Source organism: Chenopodium album, chromosome 18 (genome assembly GCF_948465745.1).
Source record: "Chenopodium album chromosome 18, dcCheAlbu1.1, whole genome shotgun sequence".
NCBI classification, from domain to species: domain Eukaryota; kingdom Viridiplantae; phylum Streptophyta; class Magnoliopsida; order Caryophyllales; family Amaranthaceae; genus Chenopodium; species Chenopodium album.
Window position 1 is genome coordinate 15,573,286 of NC_137851.1, and position 15,590 is coordinate 15,588,875.

General features: G+C 29.5%; 2 protein-coding genes across 2 annotated transcripts; both read right to left on the reverse strand.

Annotated features, from left to right (window-relative positions):
• Positions 1-4,046: 4,046 nt before the first annotated feature.
• On the reverse strand, positions 4,047-7,503 carry LOC145591909 (protein FAR1-RELATED SEQUENCE 5-like). Its single transcript, XM_081648390.1, has 5 exons — positions 7,449-7,503; positions 6,335-6,722; positions 4,996-5,221; positions 4,656-4,816; positions 4,047-4,353 (listed from the first exon to the last, which is right to left on the reverse strand). The coding sequence occupies exons 1-5, from the start codon at positions 7,501-7,503 to the stop codon at positions 4,047-4,049; spliced, it is 1,137 nt and encodes a 378-aa protein (XP_081504516.1).
• A 2,823-nt stretch (positions 7,504-10,326) lies between these two features.
• Positions 10,327-15,460, reverse strand: LOC145593179 (putative RNA-binding protein ARP1). The gene is made up of 5 exons (XM_081649686.1): positions 15,242-15,460; positions 14,626-14,975; positions 14,460-14,502; positions 12,737-13,007; positions 10,327-10,540 (listed from the first exon to the last, which is right to left on the reverse strand). Exons 1-5 carry the CDS (start codon positions 15,452-15,454, stop codon positions 10,521-10,523), a joined length of 897 nt encoding a protein of 298 aa, XP_081505812.1. The 5' UTR covers positions 15,455-15,460; the 3' UTR covers positions 10,327-10,520.
• Positions 15,461-15,590: the final 130 nt, after the last annotated feature.

Here is a 15,590-nt window from a genome sequence, read left to right on the forward strand (position 1 = left end):
TCTAATTACTTAAGTTTTAATTTTTTTTTTCAGCTCATTCTTTGCACCGAAAAATACGTCAAAAATATAGAAAGTTTGGAAGATAGAAAGAAAGCTTTGTTTCATTAAATGACAAAGAAAATGACAAATGCCGAAGTAACAACATTTAACAACTTTCAATTGGTAACATATTATTTTTTTTCTTTTTATTATGTTCTCTTTATTTTTATTTATGTTCTAAAGTATCTGATTATGTTCTAAACACATGTTTGTTTATGTTCTAAAGTATCTGATTATGTTCTAAACGTTGGTTTTCTTTCCGGCTGTTTTACCGGATCACTATTATTTGTTGTGCTTCAACTTTTTGGAAGGAACCCTTGATGTGATAGATAATAGAATTCTTCCACCAAATTTTTCCGTTGAAGATAAATATGGAGATGACTTTACAAAGATGGTAAGGTGTAGAGTTTTGACTTGGTTAATTATTATTTTCTTATCATGCTATAAATAAATTTTGGAACATTTGGAACATTGATATCATTTGGAACATTAACCTAATTTTAAGTTATTCTGATTATGTTCTAATGTACATATCTATGTTCTAACTTACTTGTCTATGTTCTAAAGTAATTCTGATTATGTTCTAAGTTACATGTCTATGTTCTAAAGTAAATCTAATGATGTTCTAAATTATATATCTATGTTCTAATTTACATATCGATGTTCTAAAGTATTTCTAATGATGTTCTAAATTATATATCTATGTTCTAAAGTAATTCTAACTGACTTCTAAATTACATGTCAATGTTCTAAAGTATTTCTAATTATATTCTAAATTACATGTCTATGTTCTAATTCTGATTATGTTCTAATTATATTATTAATTTTTTAGTTGAAGGCATTTGGTGAATTCTATCAAGAACTGATAACAAGAGTGACATTATCTCCACTTATGAAACAAGAAACGTTGAGATGAAATGGAAGAGCAATACAAACAAACATGATTGTGGAGTATTTCTGTTGAAGCACATGAAAACCTATGAAGGCCAATGTCAAAAACAATGGAATTCGGGGCTAGAGAATGACAATGTAAGTGTAGAACAAGACATATATGATTAGGTACTAACTACATGTCAATGTTCTAAAGTAATTCTGATTATGTTCTAAATTACATGTCTATGTTCTAAATTACATGTCTATGTTCTAAAGTCAATCTGATTATGTTATAAATTATATGTCTATGTTCAAAAGTTTTTTTATTATGTTGTAAATTACATGTCAATGTTCAATCTGACACTCTTCATTCTCTTGTCACTATTTGAAACATGGGTATTATTTGGAACATTGATATCATTTGGAACATTAACCTGATTTGGAACATTAACCTAATTTTAAGTTATTCTTATTATGTTCTAATGTACATATCTATGTTTTAAATTACTTGTGTATGTTCTAAAATAATTCTGATTATGTTCTAAGTTACATGTCTATGTTCTAAAGTCAATCTGATTATGTTCTAAATTACATGGGAATGTTCTAAAGTATTTTTTATTATATTCTAAATTACATGTCTATGTTTCTAAACGTGTGTATTTTAATTTTAATTTTAATTTTTTTTTTTTTTTTACAGTTTGAGCAAATGAAAAGGTTACGAGTGGAGTATTGTGGGAAGATTATAACATCAGAAGTAAATGAAGAACGGAAAAGAGTGATGAAGATGGCTAGAAAGTGGTCAAAGATCAACAAAATTTGATGTATGATTGTATAAATCTCAAGTATATATCTGTAGAAAGATATTTAAAACAATATAATAGTACATTTTTTTTACAAATATGGAGATGACTATTTGGAACATGGGTATCATTTGGAACATTGATATCATTTGGAACATTAACCTGATTTGGAACATTCTGATTATGTTCTAATGTACATATCTATGTTCTAAATTACTTGTCTATTTTCTAAAGTAATTCTGATTATGTTCTTAGTTACATGTCTATGTTCTAAAGTAATTCTTATTATGTTCTAATTTACATATCAATGTTCTAAAGTATTTCTAATGATGTTCTAAATTATATATCTATGTTCTAAAGTAATTCTGATTGAGTTCTAAATTACATGTCAATGTTTTAAATTATTTCTAATTATGTTATAATTTATTTTTATAATGTTTTAAAGTATTTCTGATTATGTTCTAAAGTATTTAAGTTTATGTTCTAAAGTATTTCTGATTATGTTCTAAATTACTTGTCCATGTTCTAAAGTAATTTTGATTATGTTTAGACAAAAGAATAAGTTTAAGTTTTTCTTGCGTACAACGAAGAAGGAAAAGGAAAGGAATGAGGTCACACCAAAGACACCAATTCCTCCAAAAAAGACATAAAGATATTTCTCCTCCAAACTTCAATTTGTTGTCGCCCTCACTATTTTTTTGATGTATATATAAATGTATTATACAAAACATATGTTTTTTTAGTACTCTTGTTTAATTGATGATAAGGTTATGATTTTGATATTTTAGTTTAAAAATGCAGTCAAAAAGTTAATACTACCTTCGGTTATTGTTACTTGCAAAATTTCCAAAAATAGATGGTTCACATTACTCGCAAAAAATTGTTTTCTCTCCACCTCATCTAACCCCATTCTCATGGTAAATTCCGTTGCTGTGGTTGGTGGTTTCAAATCGGTGGTTTGTGGATCGATCTATGGGTTTTTGGTTGGTTTATGTGTTAATTGAGGTTGCTAGGGTAAGTGAGGGTAAGTTGCAATAGTGGTGGTGGTGGTGGTGGATGGTTTCTATTCTGCTATGGTGGTGATGGGTGGTTTCAATATAGTTGCTAGTGGTGGGTTGGCTTAATAGTTAACTATTTACCTTTATTTTACAATAATCATGCTTAAGATCTTAGTTTCATCTATACCCATCCTTATTTCCAGTGGAGTTTGGTGGTGGTAGAAGTCATGGTTTTTAAAAAAAGGAAAAAATAAAAGAATAAGAGTTATAACATAATCATGTTCTAATATAATTGTAAACATAAGAATATAGAGAATAATTGGACAAAAAATAATATGATATTATGTTCTCAATATAATAAAAAGAATACAAAAAAATATATAAATATATAAAAAAAAATTTACACAAATTTTTTTCCATGTGCAAGTAAATGAGATTATTTTCTAAAAAATAAAATGTCCCATGCGGTTGTACTAATAGCATATCCATCAACCTGAAAAAAAAATAATTAGAACATAAACACATTATAATATATGATAAAATTTAGAACATATTTGATGCATTTTAAAACATATACAAAATGATATGAAGAGGCATTTATTAAATTAAAAACTCAATGTATTTATATAATAATAATAATAATTTTAATTTATTACTAATTAGAACATAAGAAAATTAAAAAATGATTACTTACAATATCACTTATCTTTCCCTAGACAATTACGACTATTATGATGGCCAAGCTCTCCACATGCTCTACATAATCTTTTCTTCTTTTGACTTTGTTCAACGGCTTTTTCTCTGACACGTCTTCATTCTCTTGCCACTATTTGGAACATGGGTATCATTTGGAACATTGATATCATTTGGAACATTAACCTGATTTGGAACATTAACCTGATTTGGAACGTGAACCCCCGTACCTTTGTTTTTTGAAATTTTAGGAGGTTTTATCAAAACTTCAGAAGGTAAACTAGCTCCAATAAGCATTTCAATGTCTTTAACTTTGCTAGAAAGATTATTGCTTCCAATTGTTGTTTTCTTCTGTTCCAAATCTATCCTCATGGCTTGAAGTTTTTTGACAACATCACTAAGATCATCTTCATTGTTTTGCACTAAACTCACACAAGCATGAATTTCATACCACAAATCATTTAATAGCATCTTCTTATCTACCGCATTAAGACATTCCTCCAACACATTACCCTCTAAATCAAAAATGGGCTTCTTAAAGCCATTGCACACCATCTATTTAGAACGTAGGTCTTGGGAATTTTTTCTAACATCCTTGCCTTCCACACCCAAATCATATGCTTACAAGGCACACCATCACGTTTTATTTTTTACAAAAACACTTGGTATCTAAGGTAGTTGGATAAAAAACAACATCAAAAGTTCTCCTCCTAGATCCTTCCCTTAGTGTAAAAATGTAAATCTCATTGTCCTTCTTCATCTCCTCAACACCACAATTAAAACATCCAATTTCAAGCTCATATTTAAATTCATAGAAAATCGTTGTTGTAAACAACTCTAAAGCATCTTTCTCTAAAGGAATTGGAGTCTTGCACTCCGGACGCTTATTCTTCGAATCATTATTCATTTTATTTTGAGTGTGCCTTTGAGCATCCAATGCACATTCAAACCTACAGAAAATAGAAATTAACTTTAGAACATAGAAGATAACTTTAGAACATAAAGTGAATTACATTAGAACATATTAAAATAATACACATGACATGCTTATTATGATCTAAATACTATTAAAACATTAAACAAAAACTTTTCAACATGTAAGACAAAATTTAGAATATAAAAAAGAACATAAAAGAGAATTATAAAATAAATAGTAAAACTATAAAACATAAAAAGAATATTTAGAGCATAGAAGAAAAACTTTTGAACATAGAGAGTAAGTTTAGAACATATTTAGACAACTACACATTACCTCATGTAGAACTCAATTAAAGTGAGATGGGGATTAGTGAACATAGTGAAAAAATTATTTTCACTTTTTGATCTAGATGTGGTTCTCATGATGCCACCCAAAAATAAATCTTTGAAATACACTGGAATCCATGTATCACGTATGTTGTACATGTGTGCCAACTATTCATGATCGTTCAAATTGAATTCTGAAATAACTTTGTTCCGCTTTTCTTCAAATTCTTCCGGCTCAATCTTTAAATGCCAAACACATGCACAAATTTTTTTTTTCAAAAAATTAGTGTCTTGGGCAATTGCCTAACCTACTTTTTCAGGCACCTTTTTCATAATATGCCACATACAAAACCTATGTTCTGTAGTTTGAAAAAATTACGAATAGTAACTTTCATTGCTGGGTCTTGATCGATAATCAAACACACAGGCTCGTTATTTCCTATTGCTTTAAGAAAAGTTTTGAAAACCCATTCAAAAGATGATATATCTTCATGAGCTACAAAAGAAGCCGCAAAAGTAATACAATTTTTATGATGATCAACTCCAGTAAATAGACCAAAGATCATATTATATCTGTAACATACACAAATTATATGCAGATTTTATTAGAACATAAGGGTAAACTTTAGAACATAGAGGTAAATTGTAGAACATAAAGGTATACATTAGAACATTAAGGATAAACTTTAGAACACTGTAATTTATTTTAATTATTAAACTTGTCAATAATATAGTTGTCTTAAAACATAATGAGTTACCTAAAACATAAACAATAAACTTAGAATATAAAGTGAAGCTTTAAAACCTAATAAGTAAACTTTAGAACGTATAGACATAATGTTTAGAACACAAGATATAATGTTTAGAACATCAAAACATGATGGATATTAGTTTAGAAGGCAAGGCATAAAATGTAAAACATAAAAGCATAATGTTTAATACATGAAAGCATGATGGATATATTTTAGAACATATGGCATTTATGTTTAGAACATCGGCAATCTATGTTTAGAACATCAGACATACATAGTTTAGAACATAAAAAATATATGTTTAGAACATCAAAACATGACAGATATTTGTTTAGGAACATAAAGAAATCTACATTTAGAACATCACCTGTTTGTTTTGAATGTGGTATCAAAAGAAACCATATCACCAAAAAGTGCATAATTTTTTCGACAAATAGGATCAGCCCATAAAGCTCTACAAAGTCTACCTTCTTCATCAACATCATAGTAAAAAAAAAAAAATGCACTCCATATCAATTTCTTATTTTGAAAATTATCCACAAACATTTGGGCATCTAATCCAGCAATATAAGCCTTCAAATCTCTATAAAATTTTTGAAATCTTGTTTAGATGCACCAACATTATCATGTGATCCAGCTAATTCTTTCATCATAGTATAAGACCTCACAGGACCAACATTTACCCGTTTATAAAAAAAAAATAAAAAAAAAAAGTAAAAAAAAAAATTACTATGATTAAGAATCAACTTTAAAACATAGTAAATCATAACAAAGAAAAAAAATATTTAGCACATAAAAATAAATCACCTTTGAATTATCAACAATCAACTTTTTATACATAATATGCATTTTTCTATTATCCTTCTGAAATTTTGCACAACTTGGAGTATATAAAGAATGATTATGTTCTTCTTTGAAATGACTAACAACATACTTTCCGGCATCATATCTCATACATATGTGAGCATTGCATCCTACACGAGTGACTAAACGTTTCCTAGTAATACGAACTTTTCCTTCTTTATCAACGGTTTGTTGAGCAATGGGTTTTTTTGTTTCCCTGAAACCTTCCTTATTGCAAACTCCATATTGAAAAGCAATTATAGCATTGTTATTCTTCTTCCTTGAAATAGTAGATTTCCTAGAAGTAAACCCAGCGGCATTTGCATATGCTTTGTAAAAACTAAGACCCTCTTCGGAATTTTTGAATATCATCCCCAAACAGGATTTTAACTCCTCGGGAACACTTGGAATCCATTCCTTAGTGGTACCACCAGGGCTAAATGATCCAACAACCTCAGGAGTACGATAAATAACACCAACTGCATTAGAACATAAAATGTAAAATTTAAAACTAGAAGGTAAACTTTAGAACATACAATATAACTTTAAAACATAAAATTAGAAGCTAAATTAGAAGTCATAGAATATGAAGAAAATATTAGAACATAAAAATAAACTTTAAAACATAAAGAGAAAGAGAAAGAGAAAGATACATAGAAAACTTTAGAACATACAGAAAAAAAAATTTAGAATATTAAGAATAAACTTTAGAACATAGTGAATTACTTTATAACATACATAATAAAATTTAGAATAAAGTGAAAAAATTTAGAACATAATGAATTACTTTAAAACATAACCAGAAAAAATTTTGAACATTAAAACAACTTTTGAACATAATCAACAAATTCACAAAATTACTTTAAAACATGTAAGTAAGTAAAGTTTAGAACATGTAAGTAAAGTTTAGAACATGTAAGTAAATTGAAACTAAAGCATTAAAACAATTAAACATAGTAAATCACAGACATACTTATAACATATTGCTTTAGAATATAGTGAATTACTATATAACATACATAATAAATTGAATAAAGTGGAAAAATTTAGAACATAATGAATTACTTTAGAACATAACAGAAATAATTTAGAACATTAAAACAACTTTTGAACATAATCAACAAATTCACAAAATTACTTTAAAACATGCAAGTTTAGAACATGTAAGTAAATTGAAATTAAAGTATTAAAACAATAAAAATTACCTGAATGAGTAACAGAGGAAGAAGGAGAATTATCTTCAACATCATCTAAATCCATGAATATGCAAAAACCTAATTATAAAAAATACAAATTGTAGCAAAAAAAAAAACAATCTAAAATTAAAATCTAATAAAATTCAAGCAAATAGAAAAACTCAAGCAAATAAAAAATTCGAAAAAAAAATCTGGAAAAAAAAAATTGAAAATGAAAACGAAGAACTGGAAAGAAAACGAAAAAAAATCGGATAAAAAATAGAAAAATATAGATCTGGAAAAAAAACTTGAAAATAAAAACAACAAATTTGGGAAAAAAAAAACTTGAAAATAAAAAATCAAAAAATAAAAACTTGAAAATAAAAAATCGAAAAATAAAAAACTTGAAAATAAAATCTGGAAATCGAAAAAAACTGGAAAAAAAAGAGAAAAAAAATCGCAAAAAAATCTCAAAAACAAGGAAAATCGCGAAAAAAAATAAAACAATACAATCGCAAAACAAAATCAGCATAATCGAACAAAAAAAATCAAAAAAATTGAACTAAAAAATCGCAAAAAAAAAAGACGCAAAAAACTAATGAAAAATTGAACAAAAAAATATGGAAATACATCGAAGCAATCAAGTAATAAAATTAAATCAGAATTTTTTAACAATTGATAAACTTATCAAGTTATTTTCGTTGATGTAGAGGAGAGAGAAAGTGCTGAGGAGAGAGAAAATGCTGAGGTGAGAGAAAGAATAACCTTAAAGATCGATACTTTGTTAAAAGTGTAAAAAAAAAAATTGTAAACAATTATAGAAATGTCATTACTAAAGGAGTATTTTAGATGGTTAGATCAAAATCAATAAACGGCTGAGATGGGTTCTTATATAAGATTGGGTTCTTATATAGAGGAGGGTTCTCTCTCTCTCTCTCTCTCTCTCTCTCTCTCTCTCTCTCTATATATATATATATATATATATATATATATATATATATATATATATATATATATATAAGAGTGAGGGATAGATCAAGTGGTTAGAGATCTTTTTTCGATTTTAAGAGATCTTAGTATCGATTCTCACCGCCTGCCCTTGTGGCTCTCTAAAAACCCAAAAAAAACCTATACATATTTAATTTTTTTTTATATATATTAAATAATGATATTGTATTAATAAGAAACGGTGATAGTACTGTATATCCGTTTGTTTGGTGACCCCAGCATGCAACACGCTGTACAATCACATTCATTTATATTTTATGTTTTTGTGTCGTACTCGATCTTCTTATTGATCACTCTTGCTTATATGGTTGGAAAATATTGGTTATAATGAGTGCAAATCCCATAGAAGTACCATAAGGATATGTGCTGCAAATATGCATGTTGTGATAGTCAGAAGTCGAGCTTCATGAGCATGTGGCCAAGTCATAAATGGTTCAAAGAACATCCAATTCATATACTTTTCAATCTCTTAGTCAGTACTCTTTTATATCTTCGAATCTTACGCACAATTTCTATTTCATCTAACTACCAGCTGTAAAGATTCCATCACTCTTTAGAATATTGGTATGAAAATCATATTACTCCCTCAATTTTTCTTCTTTTAATTAGTTTTTGTAGGCTAAATATTTCAAAGGTGGGGAAAAAGGGGGAATCTTACCTTCTAAGATTTAGGGTAGGTTGCTTACAAAGTGAGCCAAGCCGTGTATAGTATGATCGAGAACTGTTTTGCAGGCGTGTTCGGTGTTAGTATTTGAGTAGCTTTTAGGTAGCTTTTAGTGGCTTGGTCAAACAACTACTTAACAAAGGGTGTGTTTTGCGCTAGTTCAAGTCAAACCACTACTTAACAAAAAAATGTGAGTGTCTGGCAAAGTAGTGGTTATGGTAGCTTTTAGTGGTGGAGGTAGCTTTTATGAAAAGTTAGAAAGATTAGCTTTTGAAATTAGAGGTAGCTTTTGAGGTAGCTGTTGAAAATTTAATCTATAATTTTAAAAATAAAATATTGATTTTTATATGTACAGCTAGTCAATCGCTACTTTACCGAACACTCATATCTAAATTATTTATCTTCACAGCTAATATCTTATTGACAGCTAACAACTACCTACACAGCTAACAGCTACCTTCACAGCTATATTTTGTCGAACACTCCCAAAAAAATGTGAGTGTTTGGCAAAGTAGTGATTATGGTAGCTTTTAGTTGTGGAGGTAGCTTTTATGAAAAGTTAAAAATGTTAGCTTTTGAAAGTAGAGGTACTTTTTTAGGTAGCTGTTGAAAATTTAATCTATAGTTTTAAATGTAAAATATTGATTTTTATATGTAACATCTAGTCAACCGCTACTTTACCAACCACTCATACCTCAATTATCTATTTTCACAGCTATAACTTGTTGATAGCTAAAAACTACTTACACAGCTAACAACTACCTTCACAGCTAACAGCTACCTTTACAGCTATATTTTGCCGAACATGTCTTATGTATATTTGTGTTGATATACACTTAGTATTTCTATTAAATTATAACATAAAGTTTTGATAATTAATTTTCTGTTCCGTTTAATACATTGAAACTATTAATGATTAAAGCTTGCATTATATAAACCATAAAATAAATAAATATATATAGAAAAACAAAGAGGCCTAAGAGAGTATATTGTCTAAAATAATACTCCGACAATTTATATATTTGGATATTGTAGGGATGATTACATGATAGTACTTGTACTACACAACATGATTTCATGATCTATTAGAATCTCATTTTACATCATGTAAGTTAGAAAGAGAAAAATAGAGAGAGTGAGAGAATGAATTTATTAATTTAATTAATTAATTAATTAATTGTCCAATACCTAAGAATATAATAAATTAATAATAATAATTAAACAAATTGAATTTTTAAAGATTTAGGGTCTATTCTTCCCCACTTTTTCTTGTTTTTGTTGGAATTATGAGCCCTTCTTCCAGCAAATGAATTGATAACAATGTTGTTTCCGAGCCAAAGACGCCATTTTCCTTAGCTTGCACTTATTGAATGGTTCTTCCTTTAATTATCTTCGTCCAGTCTTTAAACAATCTCTTGCTCCAATTGAACCTACTCCACAGCCAAACACACTGAATCTCAAAACATCAGCTTTTAATTCATATACTGTATCAATTTAGTGATCAGTGCCCTATTTACTAATCGTTTCGGTATTTAATTATGACACTCCGTAGTAAATTAATACGAAGTATCACATATCTAACGTCAAAAAAAAAAAAAAAAAAAAAAAAAAAAAAAAAAACTAATAATTTACCCCTAAGATAGAATGAGTATTCGGGGAAAAACTAACGCAAGAACGTCTCATCAAAAATCTCCTAGTGATGTTTATTATCAAAACTAAGGAAAATTAGCTTTTTAATTATGAAAAATTTGTTAAAAAAAACCTTTTAAAAACACTAGTTTACAAAAAACAACCTTTTAAAAGTTTTTTTGCAAAAGAAAACCTCATTGTAAATTTTTTTTGCTGAAGACAACCTAGTATATCTAATCCACTTAATTAACCTCTAATTTCTTCTAAAAATCACTTAACTATATAATAATTGAATTAATTTATAGATTAAAAAATAAAACCACCACCAAGGCACCAACTCGCAGGCCTCCCCCAGCTACCCACCACCGAGTCAACCCCTTCCTTTTCCCGGTTTAACCTTTACCCATTACTAACCCCTTTCCCATTACTAATCAACTAGCATAGCTTCAATGTTCGATATCGTAGTTCCGTAAATGATATCTCATAAAATTCTAGTTTTAGGGGTCACATAAGGAACATCAAGGTAAGTTGGAAAATTAGTTTACCCTTATTCCCACGCTGTATGCTCTCTGGGTATTGCGATTTCGATAAAGGTTGGAGTAATATTAAAGGGTAATTGAGATTATATATAACACCCATGTCGCAAAAAAATGTTCTTCTTTAATTCAAAGGTTCAAACCCTCATAATATTAGCAAATAAATAGTTAATTCAACAATTATAGAAATCATGAAAATACTTTACTACGAAAACACCAATGAAATTTGTGTTTCTGATGAAAATGAAATTGAACGCCGGCGTGTAGAGTTTGGCGAGGACTATTATCGGTGTGTAGTCGCAGCAATGGTAAAGTGGAAACCGGGAAAGGGGTCCACTCGGTGATGGAGGTGGGTTGCTGTGGGTAGAGGGTCCTATGTGGCGGCTCAATTGGGGGAGGGGGCTGCTGCTAGGGGAAGGGTGAAAGGTAGGGGGTGGTGGTATTATTAAATGGATAAGTGAAAGTTAAAGGGCAATTACAAAACATTAGAAGTTAATTGAGTGAATTAGTAATGTTGTATTCAACAAAAAATTTAACAATAAGGTTTTCTTTTACAAAAAAAAACTTTTAAAAGGTTGTTTTTTGTAAAATAGTGTTTTTAAAAGGTCTTTTTTGACAAATTTTCCTTTAATTATTAATGTTCTTAATATTATAGTAGTGCTACTTTATACGTAGTAGAAGACATAGAATGACATTGATAGTTGCACACATGTAATGCCAGCAAAATTAGTTGTGGCCATGTCTTTAAGACAGCTTAGACCGTATGAGAGGCCATGATTGATGCCAACTAGACCACTACATGAGGGAGCCAGACGTATAGTAATTAATAAATCAAGGTAATTAATAATTTAATTTACTTACTATCTATTTTCATTACAACTATAATATATTGTCCAACCTATAAGATATACTACTTTTTAGTTACAACAAATAATTATTAACATATATGAAAATGTGCCTACAATCTAGATCGCAATGACGCAATCAACACTATCTAGCCTTGTGAAATGCTACATATACTATACGTTGTTACAAAATAACCTTGTTATGTCTTTTGCAACAACAACAAAAAAAAGTACAACTTGAAAGAGAATTAGATTTTGATGCTAAATGTACCCACTACGAATTATTGAATACTTGTGGTACTTAGATTTGTTAATGGTGTGCATTATTTGGACTTATTTCATCAAAATAGAATTAAAAATAGAGTAGTAATTTTGATTGACGTGATGTACGGAATAATAAAGGACGAAGAAAAATCAATAATTTCCATCAAGATTCTTTCTAGTGCACACTCAATTAGGTCTAAGGTGAGACGGTCCGACTAAACATTAATTATTTAACCTAACATAGACTCCATTAAAACCGTCTTTTACAAGAATTTGCGATTGACAGTTAATAACTCGATATTAAAATCATTAATTGTTTAAAAAAAAAACATTAAGATAATGAGAGGATCGGAAAAAATAAAAGTAGTTTACCTGAGGGAGAAGTTACACAAACAGGAGTAGTGGGCTTGGAGATGATGGGAGGTTGGGCAGTTATTGGGCCAGAAGAAGTGGGCTGATAAATATGGGCTGGTAGGCCCATAGCAGCAGCCTGATGATGGTGTTGTTGTTGGTGGTGATGAGAGTAAGGGTAAAATGGGTAAATTGGCATCAAAGTATTTGCTCCAGCCATCATAGCCTGACCTGGATACATCTGTGGGTAATGCCCCCCGTTTATGTAGGCCCCACCACTGTAGCTTAATTTCTGCAATTACCAGTAACATGTTAGTTTCAGTTTGACCACTCAGTCAATACAAATAACGGTCTTAATAAATATAATAACGGCAAATAATAAAATATGCTACTACCTCAATTCCTTATTTACATGTTCATTTCTTATTTTTTACAAAAATTAAGTAATTTAGATATTCCTTAAAATCCATAAATAAGAAGTATAAATATGCATGTGGGATTAGAGGGAGATCAAGAGAAAGAAAATATAATTGGTAATATTGAAGAGATAGAGGGAGAAAGTGTTGGAAATTAATGTCAAAAGTACAAAAATATAAAAGAAAATTAATGACAATTTGTCAAAATAGAGAATATAATCAAAAAGTACAATCTTAAAATAGAAATATGCATGTAATTTTGAAACCCCTCGAAAAAAAAGTATGTATGTAAATGAGAAACGGAGGGATTAGTATAATAAAAATAATTCTCCCATTTAATTAAAAGTGTGAGAGTTTATTGCACAAGTCATTGCAACTAAAAATGAACAGAAAATTTTAATTCCATATCATTTGTAGTTCATTATCTTCGACAAATAATGAGAAAAATGTACTATCAATACTTGTTATCGTAGATTCATAGATGATGTTAGTTGTATTTATTATTGACACGTAATAATATATTGAATCAATAATTGAAACATATAGGGAGTTCGTTCCAAATTATGGAGTACAAATTACACATGAATAAAGCTTAGCATAGTTTTGCAAATAAAGTGGGGACAGCATTGAGATCCTTTTCATTGCGAGTTTAAATAATAATAAGAGATAACGGCTAAATATATAATTATATACGGAATATTTAAATTAATATGGACCACTCCTCGTATTATTTGCGTAAATCATAAAAAAAAAATAAAAAAAAATAAAATAACTTGCTATACATATATATATTAAAAAAAAAAAAAAAAAAAAAAAAAAAAAAAAAAAAAATCATTGTTCAAAGTTCATAGATAAATTTATGCAAATATACAATCCAAATTGATGTGGTCATCAGTGATCTCATCGAACAAGTCGTCATTAGTGCAATTATGAATTTAAGGGTAGGAATTAATCAAATTTAATTGTACTACATAAAAAAATTATTTCTAATGTTTGGAATATATACACCAATGTCTAGTTACAATTCACAATTGAGTACACTAACTAATAACTTTCATAATAAATCCGAGTGTGTAAAGTTTATGTATGTTTTTGCACATTTATATTTGAGGGGATTCTTTTATTATTAGCAACAAAATAAAGTATGCATGTTACAATCAAGTCTAATATAAGCATACATGACATTTAAACTATTACATTTTCCATAATTATAATAGATAAAGTGTTGATTTAATGGTAAATAATAACAATGTAATCATTGCAAGGTATAATTGTACACATGAGAATGCATTAGGTTACTGCATGCTAATTTTAATTTATTTACTTACATGATTGTAGCCAACATCAGCTGCAATATAGGTAGGAGAGTACCTGAAAATCAAAGTGTTACACATTAGCATTATATATTGTAACAAGAAGTTGTGTCTTAGTGTCAATTAAAGCAATGCATCTAATAAAAAATTGAGCGACTAAGAAAACATCCTTAATTCATACCCATAGAAGGGAACAGGTTGATGGTGTTGATGGGGATGATACGGAGTCGTAGGATTAGGCGAACCAGCACGACCACCAGCAACAGCAGCAGGATAGTACCACTGCACATGAGCAGTAGGTGCAGCAGCCGAGGTAGGGCTCAATGCACTACCACCACCACCGCCGCCGCCACTACCATTGTTGCCATTGTTGGATGCTGACCGTTGATGGGGTTGAGGAGTAGTCGATGATGATCTTGGTGGGCGGCGAGCCCCTAAGGCCGCTAGGTTGCAGTTAGCACGTCTGCCGTTGATAATTGGTGTAGCATCCTCACATGCCTTCTTTGCTGCTTCCGGCTCCTTAAAAGTCACCTGTTTTATTATGATAACACATCATTATTATTACTGTACTTCGGATCATAACAACTCCACCAAATAAATAACGTGAAAATCAAAATGGTATTTCAATTTTGTAACAGATATAAAACATTCTGGTGTCGAACCTAATTAAAAAGATCTAAAACTTACAAAGTCTCCCAGCTAGCAAATAAATAAGGTAAAAAGTCAAAGTGGACGTAACTATTTTAAATCCGATGTAAAACATTCTAGTGTCGGCCTTAAAAAGACTGAAAACTTACAAAGCCGTAACCCTTGGATCGGCCGGTGATCTTATCAGAAATGATGACAGCCTCTAAGATCTCACCAAACTTCTCAAAATGCTCATACAAGGCTTGTTTAGGGGTCTCCCACGCCAATCCACCAACAAAAACCTTTGTAAGCGTCGTATCGCCGAATTGCGATTTATTACTATTGTTGTCACCATTGTTGTTATTGAAGTCGCTCATCGTCATGCTAGGAAGAATTAGTTAATGGGTAGAGTGATGAAATTTTAAGAGATAGAAAGAATAAGAAGGAATAGAGGAGTGAAAGAAAAAGAGGTGAAATATAAGGGGAAGAAGGATAGCATGGGAAATTAAATTTTAAAAA